The sequence below is a fragment of the Hypomesus nipponensis genome, chromosome 28 (assembly GCF_054491055.1).
Source record: "Hypomesus nipponensis isolate SF chromosome 28, ASM5449105v1, whole genome shotgun sequence".
Classification (NCBI taxonomy): domain Eukaryota; kingdom Metazoa; phylum Chordata; class Actinopteri; order Osmeriformes; family Osmeridae; genus Hypomesus; species Hypomesus nipponensis.
The window spans coordinates 11,195,624-11,216,671 of NC_140388.1; the positions used below are offsets into that span (position 1 = coordinate 11,195,624).

Genomic DNA, 21,048 nt, shown 5'->3' on the forward strand with positions numbered 1-21,048 from the left:
ATAGTACCGACTCTTTTGGTAATCCCCCGGTGTTCTATTCACCTCTTCAGCTGAAACCCTTCCCACTAGAGAACATCGTGTTAAATTGGCTGGTACATTCATTTTGAGATATAACGTCCGCTAACCCATATTGGAAAATATGCTGTGTCTCAAATGTGTTTAAAGAGCCCCCCAAAACAATCATTTTAAATGTCAAATCACAACAAAAAAAAACGCTAACAAAAGCAAGCCTGGACATTTAGGATTTATACTTCAACAAAAGTCGACTAACGAGTTTCAACGTTTTTTGTTTTGTTTGCTTAACTTTTATTGATCGTATTTTTTTTTAAGTACAATAGATACTTAAATGTTCTCCTTCTTCTGCCTTTAAATTAAATTATACGCTGCTCTGACAAAAGGATCTGGGTCGACCATTAGACCGTTTCTGTTATGTAATACACTGTAACAGTGATAAACAGTCAGAGTGAAATTCCTTATTCGGTGACAGATGCGACCCCAGCTATCATCCTCCACCTGTCAGGCGTGGTCTGACGACAGAGGAGTTCCCAACGCTGATTGGTTGAAGAGGTGGATTCCCAGTGACAAGCCCACGAGAGCAGGTATATAATGATTCAAGATGTTGTCTAGAGAAAAGGACATTTTTAACTGACTATTCGACTTACGAACCTCTCTATTACTATTTCTACAAACCGGATCTGGTAAGATTGAATTTCAAGACACTTTCTACAATTATATCTCAGCTTAAATAATTTACTCTATGCTACTTTATAATAACTTTACTTCAGTTATTATACTGGCTGTGAACTTTTTTTTCTTCTAATGCTAAGTGGTGTAAAAGTGTATAAGCATATATGTAGATATAATGTAAGATACTGCAATAAAAATGCAAATGCTACTAACTTGTTACAGTAGCACACGGCAGTAGTTAAACAAGTGTCACTAGACGGCAACAGTGGTTCCTAGCAATCAGTGGACCAGCAGTTCATCAGCGGTGTCACGTACCATGTTCATCACCAGTGAGTTGTTGACGTGAAAGCTGGTTGTTTAAATGTGACGGTTGACGAGTGTGTCTTGGTTGGCGTCCTGTAGAGACGACAGAGAGATGAAGACCCAGGAGACCCTCCACGTAGCCACCCCGGCCAGGGAGAGCCTACCCCTCACCAAGCTGGCCGGCACCTCTGTCTACCTGAAGCTGGACTCCTCCCAGCCCACCGGCTCCTTCAAGATCCGGGGCATCGGCCACCTTTGCAAGACTGTGAGTGTCAACGATGTTCTCGATGAGTTCCCTCAGGCTCTGTTTGTCACGGACTGGAGGAGGGGAGGAGGGGTGGAGGGGGTGGGGGTGGGGGGAGATATGTCAAGTAAAATGGCCCGAGGATGTGATTTGGCTAGTCAGTTGTCCCAGGGCACTCGGCAGTTATGCGGCACGAGGGAGGGGGTGAGAAGAAAGGGGGGGTGGGGGTTCTATGCGACACTGTGTGTTCCGACTGGTACCAGTTCAGACCAGTTTGAGGACGTCTGGCTGTGTTGGCATGGCAATCTGGTGGCATGGGTTTGTTTCTGTAGTGCCCAGTGCTCGTGGAGTGGGGGACTTGAGTGAGTCATGTGCTCTTTGCTTTGTCTTGCAGTGGGCTGAAAGAGGCTGCGAGAGATTCGTCTGTTGTTCAGGTGAGCAACCAATCAGAGTCTTCGGATTAGATAACAGACACAGTACATTCAATGAGGATGTTACGTAAACAAAAAAAAACAAAAAAAAGCCATAAATTGTAGAAACATCATTTTCAAGCATGATCATCACGGTTGTGTCAGGGCTCTACATGTGACTTTGGATGTTTTGTGACATTTCTTTACCCCCTCGTCACACAGGTGGAAACGCAGGAATGGCAGCGGCTTATTCCGCCCGGAAACTAGGAGTCCCCGCCACCATCGTGGTCCCCAGTGTCACCCCCAATGCCACGGTGGACAGGCTGAAGGATGAGGGCGCCAACGTCATCATCCATGGCAAGGTCAGAGGTCCACACCTCAGATTCACAGATACTGTATTAGGACAGCAGTGCGCCCATTAGACGATACAACACCAAGTGCATTACCTAACACTTCAGAGGAGATAATACACAAGAGAGGGTACGTCAGGTTGATTCATGTTTACGAGTCAGCGAGTATTAATAATGAACATGAGCCATAGGTGCATCTGAAACTGCTTGTTTTTTAATAACAATGATTGATGTGCCCTTCCTAGGCGCTGAATGAGAGTATTGAGTACGGACAGCAGCTCGTGGCTAATAACCCTGCCTGGATCTTTATTTCTCCCTTCGACGACCCTTTGATCTGGTGAGTTGGTTTAATCTGCCCTGATCATCACCGCCACTCTGATAACGTCTTGTGTAGGAGATAACCGAGGCGAGATTTGAGACTTGTGTAAATCGCTTCCAGAGATGACTATATGTCCCAGCACATGTTTATGGTTGGTGTCACAACCGGTCTATAATTACACACATATCAGCTGAACACTGTAGTGTGCATGAGGTGTGTTTTTTTATGTTTATCAGAGCTGTTGTAAAATATAGTTTTACAGCACATTGAGTCCTGGTTTTTGGTGACATAATTCATGGCAATAAAGTAGATTCACAGCGATTACATTTTGCATTCTGGCTTCTTCAAAGCTCACTTGCTGTGTGTTTGTGTCTCTGTGTGTGTGTGTGTGTGTGTGTGTGTGTGTGTGTGTGCAGGGAGGGTCACACTTCTCTGGTGGAGGAGTTGGAGTCCCAGCTGCAGGTGAAGCCGGGGGCGGTGGTCCTCTCCGTGGGGGGCGGGGGTCTCCTGAACGGCGTGGTGGAAGGCCTGCGTCGCGCCGGCTGGGAAGACGTCCCCATCGTCGCCATGGAGACCGTGGGCGCGCACAGTCTCAACGCTGCCGTGAAGGCCGGGAAGCTGGTCACCCTGCCCGAGATCACCAGGTACGGAAGTCACCGGAGATGCTCGGTCTTTGCTGACGTTTGTGACTTGGGCTCTCGGACGTCCAACGGTATCATGGTTACTTAATCAGAAGAATCAGAAGGGATTTTATTCGCCATGAATGTTTGCACAAACAAGGAATTTACTTTGGCAGGGAGGTGCATATATTAAATATATAGGAATATTGACATTTAAATATGTGGACTAACTATACAAAAGGAGCAAAGTCTAGCTAATACTAAGGGGGGTCTAGCTAATACTAAGGGGAATAAAAAATAAAATAGAAGTAGTCATAATTTACAATCTAACCTAAAAAAAAAGAGACATGTTTTAATAATGATAATAATTATCTTCTTTTGTTGCTTCTTGCTCTGCAGTATTGCCACGACGTTGGGCCTCACAAGAGTGTCGGCGCAGACCCTGAAACTCGTCGGCGAGCACACGGTGTTCTCTGAGCTCGTGACAGACCAGGAGGCCGTGAAAGCTGTCGAACGCTTCGTCGGTGAGTGTGTCCCCGCGCACATCGCTCCTCCTTCTCCGCAGAAAGTCTCCGAGGTGAGGCCGCGAAAACAATGACCCGAATCTGAACACTTGCCTCTTCTCTCTTCCCCCGTCCGCAGATGACGAGAAGATCTTGGTGGAGCCGGCGTGCGGCGCGGCCCTGGCGGCCGTGTACTGCGACATCATCGGTCGCCTGCAGAAGGAGGGCAAGCTGGCCAAGGATCTGGGGCCTGTGGTGGTCGTGGTGTGCGGTGGCAACAACATCAGCATCGAGCAGCTATGGAGGCTCAAGAAACAGCTGGGCATGTCTTCCTAGGCGGTGGCCAGAACGACCTCATACTCTATTTCAAACCGATACTCCATTCCTCTCTCGCGCCGGTGCTCCCACAGGCCCAGCTACGCGCTGTCTGTGAGGGTCAGCGAGAGCAACGACAAACCCCAAATCATTCCAGACTTCACCCGCATGCGCCTCGACTTGTGGTTGTCTCGCGGAGTCATTGAAGGACTGACTGGATGAGGATTGTTTGACCCCTTGGCATGATTGATCGAGGGATTGATCTGTCTAAATGTAGATACTGCTCTGGCAGTGGTTGTAGTTTTTTTGAAAATGATATCCTCTTGAATCATTATGGTCTAGGTAGAAACCATATAAGGGTGTATAATTATTTGTTGGCATGTTTTATGTTGATGTAAAATATACTATTTGTAGCACTTTCTTCATCCACTTTTGTACTGTATTTAAGATGAATAAATTATATTTCTTTTCCTGAATGTGCTGTCAGGAGATCAAACTATCGTCTTCCATCCATCACAACCAGATGTACAGTACAGTGAAATAACAATGAACACACTCACCACCTGAGATCATTGTTCCGTTTTTCAAACAGTAAAATACTACAAAACCAAATCCAGTAGATATTAGTTATACCATTCCACATATTATACTGTGTGGACTTCTGTTGGGTTGAGCACATTCAGCCTCAGCTGAGGGTAACTTGATCTGGTAACAGGCAACAACAACAATAAAGAACTGGATACAGTGTTTTCATGCTGACCAGTGAGTACTTTCACCGTATATAGAGAGTGCAGTAGGCCATCAGGAGAATATCTTCAACTAAACCTGCAAGCTAATCATTGTCATTACAAAGACACATCATTACACTTTGCTAGTAGTTGGTTCAGATATCTTAAACGATAATATTTAGGTCATTCAACCATAAATCAATTATTTAACCAGTGAAATATTCTCCAGTAAGGGTGTTTAGAAATGAAGGCTGAATTAAAATATAATTGACCTTAATATTCAAGTTTCGGATGACAGGAGATAAATTGAGGGTTCAACTCATTTTCATCTCTATCAGTTCAGTGCCAATTTCATAGGACAAAGTAATTATGGCAAATCCTGTCTCCATACTGTTCTAAATTATCTTCTGATCTGTGACAGTGTAACAGTGTTCCTGTCTAAGCAGTCATCTGATAAAAACACAACCATTGAGCCATTCTTAGCTTTTATGGCACCATAACTCAGAAAATTCACATATGAATGATAACCGGTATTGACCCCATTAACAGTACAGAAGGACTCCTCAACTCAAAAGTGTTGCATATGTGTTTTAACCTTCAAACCCCAGCGTTTCCCCGGAGTTTTCTGCAGTGTGAGATTGAGACAGGTCAACAACTTGCCTCGTTTCACAAATCCTATTCAGCATCCGAGCGAGAGTTACAAAGTCATGTCAATAGGTCAGAATGAGGGTGACGCTGGAAGATATACACATGTATGTAAACACTTCCTGTTTTTTAAAAGCTCGACCGTGTGATTGGCTGGTTTTCGAGGGCTGCGACCCGTGTCTGTGTCCTCATTGGTCATTAAAAGGGAGGCCGGTTAGGAGTCCCCCGTTTCAAGACACCCAACTCCACAGAGTCTGGGGGCCAAAACATGACCAGGATGCCTCACACATCTGTTCCTCACAAGTCCGGTAAAAATGCAGTCTGGACTTGCTGTAAATATATATATATCTATATATATATATATATAGATCACGCAAAGGAAGGTGCAATATGGAGGGTGTGTGTGGGGAGGAGTGTGTGTGTGTGTGTGTGTGTGTGTGTGGAGGGTGTGTGTGTGTGGAGGGTATGTGTGTGTGTGTGTGGGTAGGGAAGGTGGCAAGGGCTGAAATCCAGTTAAAACTGGTCAGGGCCAGCCAGGGCTGCTCCGTTAGGTGTCTGGTTAAACATTCCTGTCAGCTCTGACGCAACACGTCTAGAAGACGAAGCCTTACATAAAAAGCATGTCTGAGAGGAGAGGAATAACAGGCTTTCACAATCGTCAGAAAACCCAGACTCGCACAGTTTTTCTTTTAAGTGATGCCTGTTGTTGAACTTCTCTTTATTTCTTAGACAGATTACTTTAAACGGTGCTCGGGCAAGACGTCATCATGAAAGATGTCATCGCGTGGAGGGAAAGTAAAGGAGACATTAAAATCCACACTCACATCAAGCTTACATCAAGACATAGGTTTTTTTTAATTGTGACACAGAAATCATAAACGCCATCCGATTCTTTACTTCTGTATAATCCATTTTAGATATCTGTGTTAAGTTTTCCGATGTGGAGAAGTAAGACAGTCAAAGTTAAGTTAATGCAACCATAAATAATTGTCATAAATATCAAGTAAATGTACATCACACATTTTCTCATTTACTCCTTTGTACGGATATGTCCTTTTTATGATGTCGGCTCCTTCCTTAGAGGTATGAATGGAGTGGGAGTGCGTCCATATTAGCAGCGGTAAAACCCTTTAAAAGAACCAAACCCAAACTAAATTGGCAAGCAATTCAACCAATCTTAAATATTTCAGTAGCTTCCGTTGTGTTCTTCAAGTTCCCATACAAGTAAAATGACTTTTTCACTCGTACAAGAAAATATGTTTCACCATGAGGAGAGACAAGAGTCATCTGGAGTTACTGGTCACTTCAAATTTAGTAAAAAATAAAAAAAAACCTTAACAAACAGGATATCCAGTTGAGAATATCACAGTTTGCCTGTTTTGTCATATTTTTCTTGGAAGAGTAGTGCAGAAAAAATGCAAAGAAAACGAATTGGGAGAATCGAATCAGCAATAAAAAAAAAAAGGAAAAAAAGAAAAATGCCAAGAAATATAACAATGACCTATTTACATTTTTTTCTTTGCAGTCTTTGCACAACTATAACATTTTGGTTATGGATAAAATAGACAAAAGATACTGCTGACATCCTGCTCGGACAGGAAGTCAGCAGAGGGCCGAACTCCAGCGAATCCGCCCTCCGAGGTGAATGTTGACGGGTGTGAATGTGGAGGGGTAGGGGGTCGTAGCACATTCAGTAGCAGAAGCACTCAAGCTGAGCAGCTGGGGGGGGCACACCTCCCTCCCATTGCACGAAAGAAACACAGGTTTTGCAACCCAAACATATGAGCACAACAGATCTGGCAACCAAATAAGTCCCACACCTGGCAACCAGGAAGAACTAGTCAGAGCTTCAAGTCAACCTCACCTTTCCATGCCGCCACAGCCGCTAGGAAACTTAAAGAAAACTCAATTTTAAACTTTACTCAATAGATTAGATATGACTTTTTACATGACTCACATACCCTCTTTATCGACTTGAATAAAATATATTCACTGTTTATATATATATGTATATATATATATATATAGGCAGATAAGTTAGGTTTGTCCGTAAGCAGTCTTCACAGGCAGTAACTACATAACTTCCTCCGCAGCGCTTGTTTATGTGGTTTGCTGCTGAGAGCAGCTCAGACTAGGCCCAGGGACAGGCCCAGGCCCATCACGTGAAGGGGAGCACTGAGGGATGCCAGTCCCCATATAGGCTGCACGTCCCTGGGAGGGAAGAGCCAGGAAGAGGCAGATGCTTGTTCCAGGGCCTCCCTTGACAGAGAGAGGAAGGGAGAAGGAAGGAGGGAGGGATCAAGCCTGCAGGAAGGGGGATGTAGGTGGGGAAGGGGGGGAACACGGAGGTGAAGAAGGATGAGGTTTCCTCTACATACTATGTGCCCTGTCACCCCCCCCCCCCAACCCCACACCACCACCTCTGTCAGTAATGATGTCACTCCAGGACTCAGTGCAACCAGAACAGACATCGTCGTCATGGTCAAGGCAAGTAGGGATCTGACCTCTGACCTCCCCTGAATAAAATCAAGTCAAACGCACTCCTGAACAAAATGTTTCAAATCTCTCTCGATGTTATTTCAATATTGAAGTGCAAATACAATGAGGTGGGGGGAGGAGAGACAGAAATCAAGCAGCATCAAACTATAAAAACAGAGGAGAAACCCCTCTTCAGTGTGGTTCTGACAGAGTGTGGATGTGGTTGAAGGGGAACTTGGACTACATGATGGGGAGGGGGGGTTAGCTGTTAAGTCACACGGAGGTGTTGTTTCCGACGGCGACGGCCCTAGCCGCTGAGCGGGTCCTCTCGGTAGTGGATGGCGTAGCGGAGCTTCTCCAACATGGCCTCCAGGGACGAGTACTGAGGAAGCTTCACCATGAACATGCAGGTCTCCACCCGGATGTAGCGCGAGTCTGGAGATCCTGTCCACGCAAGCACAGGGAGGAGAAGAGGACGAGGAGGAAGAGAAGAGGAGGATGAGGGGAAGGAGGCGGAGGAGAGGAGGGGGAAGAGGGGAGAAGGATGAGGAGGAGAGGAGGGGGAGGAGGAGGAGAAGAGGGGGAGGAGGAGGAGAAGAGGGGGAGGAGGAGGAGAAGAGGGGGAGGAGGAGGAGAAGAGGGGGAGGAGGAGGAGAAGAGGGGGAGGAGGAGGAGGAGAAGAGGGGGAGGAGGAGGAGGAGAAGAGGGGGAGGAGGAGGAGGAGGAGAAGAGGGGGAGGAGGAGGAGAAGAGGGGGAGGAGGAGGAGAAGAGGGGGAGGAGGAGGCAAGGATGAGGAGGAGGCAAGGATGAGGATGAGGATGAGGAGGAGGAGGAGGAGGAAAGGAGGATGAGGAGGAGAAGAGGGAGAGGAGGAGGAAAGGAGGATGAGGAGGAGAAGAGGGAGAGGAGGAAAGGAGGATGAGGAGGAAGGGAGGAGGAGGAGAGGAGGGGGAGGAGGAGGAACCCAAGTTAGAGCCAAGAACCTGGATTTAGCTTCCTTTCACTGTACTGTATGAGTCTAGGCAGTTTATAAACACCCTGTGGGGGTGAGGCAATGTCTCGCTGAGGTAATAGCGCTGAATGTACAGGCGTCATCTCTTATCTGGAGTGCTTTTGGAAGCTATTCAGACGTTCTGTCAAGGCTGAGTGGGATTAGCATCTGGATTACAGGTAAAACCTTCGACATGAGTAGTACTTTTAATCTGTTCTCCCCGTTGGATCACATCTGCCTTTCCAGCCCAGCGGAGGACAAGGCCCCTCGCCACCGAGGGGAACATGATCGGGTTCACGGCTTCCTCTGAACTAGATCGCTCAGTACTGGAACTCGCTCGTCTCACTGTTTGGACTAATTTAGAGACACAATAAAGGCTGGGGACACCCAAAAATAGAAACGAGGATGTTCAAAGTCTGGCTGGGGCAGAGACACTATGAGCCTGGACGATAATCACTATCAGACCTTCCTGTACAAACAGCCCAAAGAGGACATGGAGATAACAGGGATAAGATGTCTGTCACACAACACACACGTGCACACACAGAGACATTAATCGATGTTTTCGACCGTTTCCCTGTCCAGTACCTGCGGCACCATCCGGAGGGGCGATCTTCATGGGGTATGGGGGCACGTGAGCGGTGTCGGGCCCACCGTCCTTGCAGGGGCAAGTGAAGGGGATGCGCTCCTGGTTGCAGGCAAACTTGATGAACTTGCAGAGCTCCTCCTGGGTGAAGGTCTCCAGCGCTGCCCAGAAGAACTCGATGTGCGGGTCGGTCTCCATCAGCCCCACCTGGTACATGGTGTGGGCCTGTGGAGGGACACTCAGGTCACTGGCGGAGCGCACACGGACTTAATATCACTTCGCTTGATTTTGTTTTTCTATCAACAGATCAAAGGTTGTGGGTGCGTTATTAGGAGGAGGGCAAGAAGCCTACCTTTTTTAAATTTATTTGAATATCGTAATTTTCGGACTATAAACTGTGCCTTTAGTCCCATTTTTCAGCCCTGCGGCTTATATAACGGTGCTAATCTATGGATTTTTACAGCTAACGGTTAATACATGGGAGCTTCCTCAAGCAGCCATCTCTTTCCCAACAATCCCCTCTGTGCACAAACCCCTGTACGTACTGTAAGTCGCTCTGGATAAAAGCGTCTGCTAAATGACAAAATGTACCTTGAGGAACTCCAGGTTGATGGAGGGCAGGCCGCAGGTACGCAGCTCTGCCTCTAGGGGGCTCAGCATGGTGAGGAGCTGCAGGGGGATGACGGAGGCCAGCCCCGCCCGCACCGCCCTGGTGCACTCCTGGTTCTCCAGCTCCCGCAGGCGCAGCGCCCTCACTGCCCGCGCGTACACGTCCTTGTTCTCCCAGCTGGACAAACACACACACGGTGTAAGGTGAGGAAGGGGGGCTGGGGCTGGTGAGCGGGGGAGGGAGGGAGGGAGAGGGGGGTGTGGGGGTGGAGGGGGGTCTGGGGGTACCTGACACAGAGGTTGCGCCCCCCCTGGCACAGCTCCACCTCGTCCCCGGTCATGGTGACGTAGGTGAAGGTGCAGCAGGGCCGGCTGGGCGAGTCAGGACTCTCCCCTGAGTGCTGCTGGGACGAGATCTCCGCACACAGAGCCTCCAGCTCCGCCTCCTCGCTCACCTGAGGAGTCAGAGTTCACACAGGGGGTCAGAGGGGCACCAGGAGGGTGGAGAGAGAGATATATAGATAGATAGAGAGATAGAGATAGATAGATAGATAGAAAGAGGAAGGCATGCAGCAAAGAGCTTTTAAAGTGATCCCTCCTCCAACTAAATATACACACATCTCTCTGTCTGTGCGCGTGCGTGTGTGTGTCTCACATTCTCAAACTTCTTGACATAGTTGTAGGTGAGCAGGTCAGCCTCCTGCAGGTCCAGGTCAGGGTCCAGGGGCTCGGCCACCAGACCCTTCCAGAAGGAGGTCAGGAGGTCTAGGGGCAGGGGCACGTCCGCCCGGATGGCAATGCCCAGCAATTGGCCGAAGAAGTGCAGCAGCTGCTCCTCGGCGTAGCTGATTGGACAAGGCGTCAGGATATACTTCCCCTAGGAGAACACACACACACTGGCGTCACCCACGTGGATCGTTGAGGACAGCTCGGTTTGTCTCGGTTCACCGATTCGAGGAGGTGGTGTCGAAATGACGCCCGGGAAGAGTTCTGTCGGTGGAGCCCAGGCACGTACCTTGTTGCGATTGGTTGCGGCGCTGGGGCAGGGCAGCAGCAGGGAGAGGGCGGAGCTCTGCAGCTCCTTACACACCTGCCACAGGAAGTGTCTAAAGGAGCCACCTGCGGAGAACCAGAGGAAAAAGCAGAGCTTAGCAGGTGACTTGCTGGACGCCGGTGTGGAACGTCTGTTTAGTGGATGGAGGTGAGAGGAAGTGGGCTGGAGGTGAGCAGAGGAGGGCTGGAAGTGAGCGGAGGAGGAGGGCCGGAGGTGAGAGGAAGTGGGCTGGAGGTGAGAGGAGGAGGGCCGGAGATGAGAGGAAGGCCGGAGATGAGAGGAAGAGGAAGGCCGGAGGTGAGAGGAGGAGGAGGGCCGGAGGTGAGAGGAGGAGGAGGGCCGGAGGTGAGAGGAGGAGGAGGGCCGGAGGTGAGAGGAGGAGGAGGGCCGGAGGTGAGAGGAAGAGGAAGGCCGGAGGTGAGAGGAAGAGGAGGGCCGGAGGTGAGAGGAGGAGGGCCGGAGGTGAGAGGAAGAGGAAGGCCGGAGGTGAGAGGAAGAGGGCCGGAGGTGAGAGGAAGAGGAAGGCCGGAGGTGAGAGGAAGAGGAGGGCCGGAGGTGAGAGGAGGAGGGCCGGAGGTGGGAGGAGACTGACTGGTGCCGTGGACCTCCTCCCCGGTGAAGCGGATGTTGAAGGCGTAGGTGGGGTCTCCCCCGCTGGCCAGCTTCACACACAGCTGGGAGGAGGGCACGCAGGAGAGCTGGCGCGCCGCCTGGCAGAAGTAGGTGTTCTCCGGGGTGCGGATCTCCCCTGACACACACACACAGAGAGAAACACACACACAGAAACAGACATTGTTAACGAGGCTGGCCTAGGGGGGTCTGGTGGCGTGGACGGTGTTGGGGGTGTGGCCTCAGCTCACCTCCCACCATCTCCAGAGGGTCCAGGGTGATCTCTGGGGCGGCGTGGTCCACCGTGCGCTGCACCGTGGCGTTCAGAACCCGGTTCATCACCGTCACCTTGGTGTCATAGAAGACCAGGCCTGGGGACAGAGGGGAGGAGGGGGGAGAAGAGAGAGGAGAGGTGAGATGGACTGCTGACCAGTGTCCTGAGCAGCCTAGGGCCAGTCTCATCCAGGGCGGATCCCCCGACAGCTCACGGTCCTCCTCAGCGAGGCCGAAAAGCGCTGTGGTGTTGCCCTCTGACCTTTGGCTTCGGCCAGCAGAGCGGCGATGCTGTTCTGGTAGGTGTGCGTCTGCCTCAGCTCCACCAGGGGCAGGAAGAAGCTCTCCAGGGTGTTGTTGAGAGACTGCAGCAGGGCGAAGCGCAGGCGCAGACTCTCCACAGGCACGTCTGCACAGGGACACACAGGAGGGCCCTGTCAGGACACAGACACACACTACCACACTCTCTCTACCACACACACTCTACCACACACACACTTTCTCTACCACACACACACTTTCTCTACCCTCCCCCACCCACACTCTCTCCCCCCCACACACACTCTCTCTCTACCCCCCACAAACTCTCTCTCTCTACCACATACACACACACACACTCAGGTGACATACTGAGCAGGCAGGTGACCCGGGGGTCGGCGGCGTCGCTGGGCTCCAGGTAAACCTCGTGGGGGTGGAGGCGTGCGGGGGTGATGGCCAGGTGACGACACAGCCTGTTGACGTACTGCACCAGAGCCACGTCCATCTCCAGGGTCCACTTCCTGCAGGCCTTCTGAGCGTGCCTGGTGTCCAGACAGGTACACCTGGACACACGCGCAGGACACAGTTAACCAGCTGTTCCCCTACAGGACACAGTTAACCAGCTGTTCCCCTACAGGACACAGTTAACCAGCTGTTCCCCTACAGGACACGGTTAACATATCTGTTCCCCTACAGGACACGGTTAACCAGCTGTTCCCCTACAGGACACAGTTAACCAGCTGTTCCCCTACAGGACACGGTTAACCAGCTGTTCCCCTACAGGATACGGTTAACCAGCTGTTCCCCTACAGGACACGGTTAACCAGCTGTTCCCCTACAGGACACAGTTAACCAGCTGTTCCCCTATAGGACACGGTTAACCAGCTGTTCCCCTACAGGACACAGTTAACCAGCTGTTCCCCTACAGGACACAGTTAACCAGCTGTTCCCCTACAGGACACAGTTAACCCGTCTGTTCCCCTACAGGACACAGTTAACCAGCTGTTCCCCTATAGGACACAGTTAACCAGCTGTTCCCCTACAGGACACGGTTAACCAGCTGTTCCCCTACAGGACACAGTTAACCAGCTGTTCCCCTACAGAACAGTTAACCCGTCTGTTCCCCTACAGGACACAGTTAACCAGCTGTTCCCCTACAGGACACAGTTAACCCGTCTGTTCCCCTACAGGACACAGTTAACCCGTCTGTTCCCCTACAGGATACAGTTAACCTGCTGTTCCCCTACAGGACACAGTTAGCCCATCTGTTCCCCTACAGGACACAGTTAACCCATCTGTTCCCCTACAGGACACAGTTAACCCATCTGTTCCCCTACAGGACAAAGTTAACCCGTCTGTTCCCCTACAGGACACAGTTAACCTGCTGTTCCCCTACAGGACACAGTTAGCCCATCTGTTCCCCTACAGGACACAGTTAACCTGCTGTTCCCCTACAGGACACAGTTAACCCGTCTGTTCCCCTACAGGACACAGTTAACCCAGCTGTTCCCCTAAAGGACAATACCCAGCCTCCTCCCTCCTTCTTCATCAACCCCGTTGACCCTCTGCCCTCCACACACACCCCCCACCCCCCCGAGCTCCAGCTGAACCCACTCCTTTGAACTTCATCTCAACCAACTGCCAAAACAAGTCCCTTACATCTACTACATGTTCACATGGTTTCATTCTTGACAGATCACTAAAACTCAGAGCACAAGAACCTGCTAAAAATATGATGTCCCAAGACTTGATGTGTGTAGTTGATGTTCTGGATATTAATGGAAACGTAAGCTGTGTCCCATAACTGTACACTGTCCCGACAGTGTATGCTGACTGTAGACTCCCCTGGTCTTGCAACATCATCAGTGGTCATGTCCAGCATCATGTTGCCATCCCACATATTCCACGTGTTTCAGTCCCCACACAGGTGTTTAGCACTGTCATGTGCTGACATAAGACGGGGTTTGACATAACAGCACAAGGTGTTCCAGGCCCCTGACTGTTTCGAACGCGCTGCAGTCCTGTGTGTGTGTGTGTGTGTGTGTGCGCTGCATACACCGCCAGGAATGTTAACTGCTTCAAGCTGAGCGTGGGGGGAGCAGGATGGGGGGGGGGGGCTAACCTTTCAAAGTGGAGGTCATAACCACAGGCTAGAAGAGCCCTCCACACGCTACGGATGTCTTGCTTGGCGCGGTCGACAGCAAACTTGTGGAAGCCCTCCAGAGTGAGGTACTTCTCCTCTGGAACTGGGACAGTTAAGCAACATCAGGAAAATAAATTGTAAACACTTATTTTTATATTTTTTGACTGTGCCCTTTAATCATCTGTTTGTCTCTACTGTCTGTACGCAATGTCTGTACTGATTGCGATTGGTTGTATGTCAATTTAACTCATCATGATTTATAGACAGGTGCATATAAAAGATACAGATTATTAAGGACACAGTCAACACACACACACAGCACATATGGCTACATGTATATAACAGCAGGAAGGGGCTCACCTTCAGGCTTCTTGGCGGGAGACTTCTCCGTGTCCTCAGGTATGGACTTGTCAGGAGACTTGGGCTTCAGGACGGTCTTCTTCTCACTCAGAGCCGTCCTGGGGAGACGAGAGCAAAACCTCACTTATCTCCTTATCTAAACACTTCCTGTTCTGCAGTTTCATTTGAGTTCACCCTCACATTTATTAGGGGCAGACAGAGATAACCGCAGTGATGAAAACAGGGATATTTCTATCTGATATCTCTATCTCGATGTTGGGTGATCGTAAGCCTTTAAAGCAGGCTGTATCTGAAGTCAGCCAGCACTTATCCATGAAATTATTTCCCGAATAAACGTGTATGAATTCCTCTGATCAGATTACCTGACGCTGTTGAGCACAGACTTCTCCTTGGTGGGGGGCTTGGTGATGGTCCTCTTGGTGCTGACTACCTTGCCCTGGTGCTGCTCCTTGCCCGCCTTACTGTACTTGTTCTTGTTGGGTTTGGGCGTCCCGTATTTACGGAGAATCTAGAAGAAACATTTAACGTTCGATAAAAACAGGGTTGAGAAGGTCTGGTCAGGTGAACCCTGAGGACCCAACACACACTGCTAGATACTTTTTTTATTTATTTTTACTTACTTTAGAATAGTTTTTTTCTAAACTTTCTTTAAAAAATGTAAACTTTTTTCTCAAAAATATATTTTTAAAAGTGTTTTCATATATATATTACAAAAAATACAAACTTTGGACACACACATACATGAAGAGTACCTGTGTGAGCTGGTCTTCCAGAACTTTCTTCGGAGGCCGCACGTTGGTGAAGAATGTGTGCAGCAGATTTCCGGGGGTCTGGGAGTTGATCTGCTCCTTGCTGAGGAAGAGGTCCACCACCTTCAGCGGCTTGGCAGGCGTGAGGCTCAGCATCTGCTCTGAGTGGACGCAGCTCTTGAAGATGTCCGTCAGAACGTCACGCGCCCCCGGAACCAGCTTGTCGCCTGGGCAACGTGGAACAGCTCCGTTTAGAACACACGGCTCTCATCGATGTCATCATGTTTTTATTTTGTGGAATTATGAATGATCTATAATCATGATTATGTTATTGTTCATTTGTTTGGCAGACACTTTTACCCAAAGCAACGTACAGGGGGAGGATTTGAACCTGCAAACTTTCTTGATCTGCACTGAACCAACCTCTTATAGACTTGTCCAGGAAGTAGTCTTCGAGGGCAGAGCTTCCTTGAGTGTCAAACAGGCTTTGGTTGACGCTGGAGGCCGTCAGAAACTCCTCATTGGTCAGCTCCATCAGCTCCTCCTCCCCCTCCAGGCTGGACAAGCCAATCAAGTCGCTGCTGTTGAAAAGGCTGGCACGGATCTTCTCCACTTTTGCCCGCGAGCGAACCTAAGCTCAACACAAACTTTATTTTTATTTTTCCAACATTTCCAAACATTTTTTCCCCCAAAACGTTTCCAAAATATTTTTTTTACTCCCCCCAAAAAAATAATCTAAACTTGTTTCCCCAAATATTTTTCAAACCTAAAATGTTATTTTCCCCAAAAACATTTGTCACAACTTGCTTCAACCCACCTCGATGACGGCGTAGCCCTTGATTGGTCGGGCCACGGTGGCGTTGCTGTCCAGCGAGGTGACGGTGTACATGGACCCGCCCTCCGACACGGACGCCGTCTCCGTGCTCTCTGGGGCCTCACCCAGGCTGCCCAGGCTGCCCAGGCTGCCCGTGCTGCACAGGGACGTGTCCAAGCTCTCCTGGCTGGACACCGTGTGGGGGTCCTGGGGCTGGGAGGGGGGCTGGGGGCCCGCGCCCCCCAAGGCGGCGGCGGCGGCGGCGGGGTTGAGAGGCGGCGCGGCGAGCAGCTCCTGGTCCACGCTGAGCTGGCTGGCCGTGCGGGAGACGCCCTGCGTGGAGCTGCAGAGGGACGTCTGGCTGGTGGAGGCCGACGCGCTCACGCTCATGGCTGGGGTGGCGCTGCTGGAGCTGTCTGGGCTCTCGGTGCCCCGGGTGGCGGGGGGATCCGGGGGCACCTTGGGGTCCTGGGGGGTGGAGGCCTTGGGCTTCCGGGGCTCCTCCTCCTGCAGGGGGATGAAGATCTCGTCCTTGAAGAGCCCCCCGTGGGCGTTGCAGGCCCTGCGGATGGCGCTCCGCACCGCACCCTCCTCCAGGTGGCTGGGGAGGCCCGACAGCACCAGGAGGCGTCCGTGGGCCGTGGGGCCCACCAGGGCCTGGCAGGCGTCACTGACGGCGTCGCTGGTGACGCTCAGGCCCTGCGGGTCCTTGCTGGCCAGGTGGCGCAGGATCATAAGCAGGGTGAGGCCCCGGTGGAACCACAGCATGTCCTCTGGCTTGCCACCCGCCATGTTGAGCAGGGCGCTGTCGCTCTCCGACGGCCGCGCCCCAGAGCCGCGCTTGCCGGATGCCGCCGCCACCGCCGCCGCCGCCCGCTCGCGCTTCATCTTGACCTTCTTGCGCTTGGACAGCAGGCTGGGGCTCTGGGGGGTCTGCCCCGGAGACGAGGACGAGGAAGAGGACGAGTCGCTGAGGTTGGGGGCGCTGGTGGAGGACAGCGCCCCCACCCCCGACCCGCCCACGCTGAGAGGGAGGGTCACCTCCGCCACGGCCAGGCACACCTCCATCAGGGCGTGGAAGTAGGTGGAGAAACGGCTCTGCTCCGCCCCCAGGGCTAAGGCCACGCCCCCCCCGGAGGAGGCGGGGCCCCTCCCGGCCGACGCCCAGCCCTGGGTCTCGCGGTCGTACAGCTTGCGGAGCTCCGTCTGCAGGGCCATGAGCACGGCCAGGCAGGGGTTGAGCAGCAGGGCGATGGAGCTGGACAGGCCTGCTGGGCTCTTCCGCTGCTCCAGGTGGTGAATCTTCCGGAAGAGCTCGGCCAGCAGGTGGAAGGTGAGCTCCTTGATGCAGGGGGCCAGATCGGTGGTCCACAGCAAACCTCCTGGAGCAGGGAGAGGAGAGGAGAATGTGACTTGAATGTCAAGCAAATGCAAAGTAGAGTGATCACACAACAAACAGTATAGTGAAAATAAAAATAAAAATGTAAAGCAAAAAAAAAAAAAAAACTCTTTCAGAAACGACGCAGACGGCTGTTTGGACCGTTCTGGGCGTGGTCGGGGGCCAAGGGCGTGGCCCCGGGCATGGCCCTGCCTACCTAGCAGCTCCACCACCTGCAGCAGCACGGACGAGGGCACCGTGTCCAGCTCGTCCTCAGAGCGCTCGTCGCCCTCCCCCTGCTTCCAAGTCAGCAGCTGCTCAGCAAACGCCATGGCCAGGGGGAACTCCAGAGGGAGGGAGTGCAGTACCAGCACGGCCCCAGGAGGGGGAGACACACCTGGGAGGGGGGAGGGGAGGGGAGGAGAGGAGAGGAGAGGAGAGGAGAGGAGAGGAGAGGAGAGGAGAGGAGAGGAGAGGAGAGGAGAGGAGAGGAGAGGAGAGGAGAGGAGAGGAGAGGAGAGGAGAGGAGAGGAGAGAAGACAGAAAGAGAGGGAGGGGAGACAGAGATATAAATAACCACATCTCCACAGTGCAAAAACAATAACACATTTAATAAAAACATCCTCCCGTCTGTTTGTATCCTGTCAGGTGATGATGATGATGTTCCCTCACCCAGCCTGATGTGGATCTTGTCAGTTGGGATGATGACGGAGGGGTACTGGTTGGTGGTGGGCGGCAGGGTGAGGCCCATGTTGGAGGGCGAGGCGTCCAGGGGGTAACACACCGCCTCCATCAGGTTCAGCTGGCCGTTCCTGCGCACCTTGTGACCCAGGCCGTACACCATGACCCTGGCCCACGGGGCCTTGTACAGGCTGGAACTAACACAGAGGGGAGAGGGGGAGGAGGGCTGGTGAAGGCCTGGGAGGTCACTGTGAACGTCTAGAGGTGAGAGGTCACTGAGGTGAGAGGTCACTGAGGTGAGAGAGAGAGAGAGAGAGAGAGAGAGAGAGAGAGAGAGAGAGAGAGAGGGAGAGAGAGCGCGAGAGAGAGAGCGAGGGGGAGAGAGAGAGATAATGAGAGAGAGATAATGAGAGAGTGAGAGGGAGAGAGGGAGAGAGAGCGCGAGAGAGAGAGAGAGAGAGAGAGAGCGAGGGGGAGAGAGAGCGCAAGAGAGAGGGAGGGGGAGAGAGAGGGGGAGAGAGAGAGATAATGAGAGAGAGATAATGAGAGAGTGAGAGGGAGAGAGCGAGGGAGAGTAAGGGGGAGAGGGAAAGTGAGGGAGAGCGAGGGGGAGAGGGAGAGAGAGGGAGGAGGAGAGAGAGATAATGAGAGACAGACATCAGCAGTGCATGGCGGACTCACTCCTTGCGGCAGCCCAGTTGGCTTTCCTTGCAGGACGCGATGACAAAGGCCGCTCCGGGGAAGTTCACGTCCATGCTGACCTTGGACTCCGACACAGGGAACTCCTCCGAAGTGAACTGCTCCGGAGCGTTCTACAAGATGGACCGCGACACGGACAAACTGAAAAACCTGCTGCTCGTCGATCAAGAAAGTTCCTAGACTTGGCTGAGCCCAAAATATTTATTAAAATAAAACGTAAATGTAAATGTAAAAGCGAGCTAGGCTAGTCGCGAGCTAGGCTAGTCGCGAGCTAGGCTAGTCGCGAGCTAGGCTAGTCGCGAGCTAGGCTAGTCGCGAGCTAGGCTAGTCGCGAGCTAGGCTAGTCGCGAGCTAGGCTAGTCGCGAGCTAGGCTAGTAGCTAACGGCGCTGACCTGCAGGAAACAGCAGATGTGCTTGGTGAGCTCCAGCAGGCTGTCCTCCCCCTGGTGCAGTGCCCGGGTGATGGCCACCGTCAGCCACTCGCGGATGGCCTGGGCGTTGCCCTGGTAGAACAGCTCCGTGGGGGAGCAGCTCTGGGCCTGCAGGTTGTGGAGGAGAGACTGGGCCAGCAGGATGGAGCTGGAGCTGATGGTGCCATCTGGAGGCCACATGAGGGTATGACAGTCAGGACGGCTCAGAATCAGAATCTGGTTTTATTCGCCATGTAGGTTTACACAAACACGGAATTTAGTGTGACCAGAAGGTGCAAAACAATAAAAAAATAAACATATACGGATCTTCAAACAAAAAGTATAAAAGTACAGTAGTCTAACTAATCCTAGGAACAAACAATCTAATAAAGAACACTGCATGTTTGGTTTATTTAGCAGATGTTTGTTTTTGGGGGAGGGGGTTCTGAGACACTGAACTCACTGGGAAGAGGCGGGGCTAGCAGCTGATTGGACAGGAGCTGCAGGTGCTCCAGGGTGATGTCCCGGATGGCGGGGATGTGGAAGAGCCTGGTGAAGGTGTGAGGGCTCTTGGGGGCGAAGATGTTGAGCAGCGCCATGCGGCAGTACAGCCGAGCCAGAGCGCTCTCGCTGCGGAGCAGCTCCCTGAGGAACACACACAGGAGGGGCTGTAGCTCTGCTCAGAGGAGTGTGTGTGAGAGAGAGATGGTGAGAGAGAGAGAGAGAGAGATGGTGAGAGAGAGAGAGAGAGAGAGAGAGAGAGAGAGAGGGAGAGAGAGAGAGAGAGAGAGAGAGAGAGAGAGAATGAGAATGAGAGAGAGTGGGAGAGAGAGTGGGAGAGAGAGTGGGAGAGAGAATGAGAATGAGAGAGGGAGGGTGAGAGGGTGAGATAGATGGTGACAGGGTGAGAGAGTGTGTGTGTCCACAAAGTGTGTGTTCCCGCCTGCTCTGCACCTGTGTATCTGGATGTTGCTGCTGTCCAGGGACACCAGGCCGTTGGCTGCAGTTCTGCGGGAGCCAGCAGGGGGGCGCTCCAGGGTTTCCAGGGGGTACCAGTAGCGCACCAGCACCCCCTCACTCCGCAGGTACGTCTCCACCTGCACCAGCTCGTTCACCTGGAGACACACACAGACACACAGACAGGCACACACACACATAGGGGAAGGTCAGAGATCAACTATAGACAAATGATCTAACCCTTAAACCAGTGATCGGTCTTCAAACCTGGTCCTCAGTGCCCACTGTCCTGCATGTTCTCGATGCTTCCATGCTTCCTGGTTCAAATGAACCGGTCATTATGAAGCTCAGGAGAAGCCCGGTAACTACTGGTACACCTGAACCAGGTGTGTTGGGAGCAGGGAAGCATCTAGAACAAGGTGGACAGTGAGGCCCTGAGGACGAGCCCCCGGCTGGAGGCCCAGCCTCCTCCACTCACAGAGTCCACGTCCAGCACCACGCCGTGCAGGCCGAAGGTCTTCAGCATGCCCCGGATGGCAAACTTGGGCAGCGCCGTGCCCCCTGTGGTGCTGTTGGTGTTGTTGCTGTCGGGGCAGCGGATCACCACCGTCAAACCTTCACAGGGGAGAGAGGAGGACACAACTGTGTTTTCAGATCCCTGAAGAGACAGTATTTCCTGCTGACTTATTGAACCCTTGTTATAATTATTATATATTATTGTAGCCCAACTGTGTGCATTGAGGATTCTCTAAGGTTTCTTCCATTTGTGTCCATGAGTTTTCCTGGGAGATCTTCCTTGTCTTATTTGAGTGTTTTAAGCTGGTTTAGGTGCAGTTCAACGGTCATACGTGAAGCCCTCTGTCCTTGTCAAGG

At 51.8% G+C, this 21,048-nt stretch overlaps 2 protein-coding genes across 3 annotated transcripts in view; one reads left to right on the plus strand and one right to left on the minus strand.

Annotated features, from left to right (window-relative positions):
• The first annotated feature begins 628 nt into the window (after window positions 1-628).
• Window positions 629-4,227, plus strand: LOC146220005 (L-serine dehydratase/L-threonine deaminase-like). Of its 2 annotated transcripts, XM_084694740.1 has the most exons (8): window positions 629-698; window positions 1,090-1,255; window positions 1,629-1,668; window positions 1,867-2,006; window positions 2,240-2,331; window positions 2,730-2,957; window positions 3,333-3,457; window positions 3,576-4,227. In XM_084694740.1, exons 2-8 carry the CDS (start codon window positions 1,103-1,105, stop codon window positions 3,770-3,772), a joined length of 975 nt encoding a protein of 324 aa, XP_084550866.1. In that variant the 5' UTR covers window positions 629-698; window positions 1,090-1,102; the 3' UTR covers window positions 3,773-4,227. The 2 variants fall into 2 exon arrangements, with proteins under 2 accessions (XP_084550866.1, XP_084550867.1); XM_084694741.1 differs by lacking the exon at window positions 629-698 and having other exon boundaries at window positions 779-1,255.
• Window positions 4,228-5,955: 1,728 nt separating this feature from the next.
• Window positions 5,956-21,048, minus strand: part of LOC146220006 (putative E3 ubiquitin-protein ligase HECTD4) — a 41,036-nt gene continuing 25,943 nt past the window's right edge. Inside the window, 23 exon segments of the mRNA XM_084694636.1 lie at window positions 5,956-8,046; window positions 9,183-9,405; window positions 9,772-9,967; window positions 10,078-10,244; window positions 10,445-10,666; window positions 10,805-10,908; window positions 11,436-11,591; window positions 11,704-11,823; window positions 11,988-12,134; window positions 12,356-12,546; window positions 14,106-14,229; window positions 14,487-14,584; window positions 14,849-14,994; window positions 15,239-15,462; window positions 15,659-15,866; window positions 16,053-17,431; window positions 17,645-17,824; window positions 18,100-18,305; window positions 18,790-18,920; window positions 19,201-19,406; window positions 19,682-19,863; window positions 20,173-20,333; window positions 20,654-20,790. Of these exon segments, the coding sequence (XP_084550762.1) occupies window positions 7,910-8,046; window positions 9,183-9,405; window positions 9,772-9,967; window positions 10,078-10,244; window positions 10,445-10,666; window positions 10,805-10,908; window positions 11,436-11,591; window positions 11,704-11,823; window positions 11,988-12,134; window positions 12,356-12,546; window positions 14,106-14,229; window positions 14,487-14,584; window positions 14,849-14,994; window positions 15,239-15,462; window positions 15,659-15,866; window positions 16,053-17,431; window positions 17,645-17,824; window positions 18,100-18,305; window positions 18,790-18,920; window positions 19,201-19,406; window positions 19,682-19,863; window positions 20,173-20,333; window positions 20,654-20,790 (5,045 nt within the window). The 3' untranslated portion in view covers window positions 5,956-7,909.

Bases quoted from the DNA above. Each gene is read 5' to 3' on its own strand.
- LOC146220005 (XM_084694740.1), top strand. From the start codon at position 1,103: ATGAAGACCCAGGAGACCCTCCACGTAGCCACCCCGGCCAGGGAGAGC. The intron at 2,332-2,729 runs GTGAGTTGGTTT...GTGTGTGTGCAG, and splicing joins TTCGACGACCCTTTGATCTG to GGAGGGTCACACTTCTCTGG. The intron at 3,458-3,575 runs GTGAGTGTGTCC...CCCCGTCCGCAG, and splicing joins AGCTGTCGAACGCTTCGTCG to ATGACGAGAAGATCTTGGTG.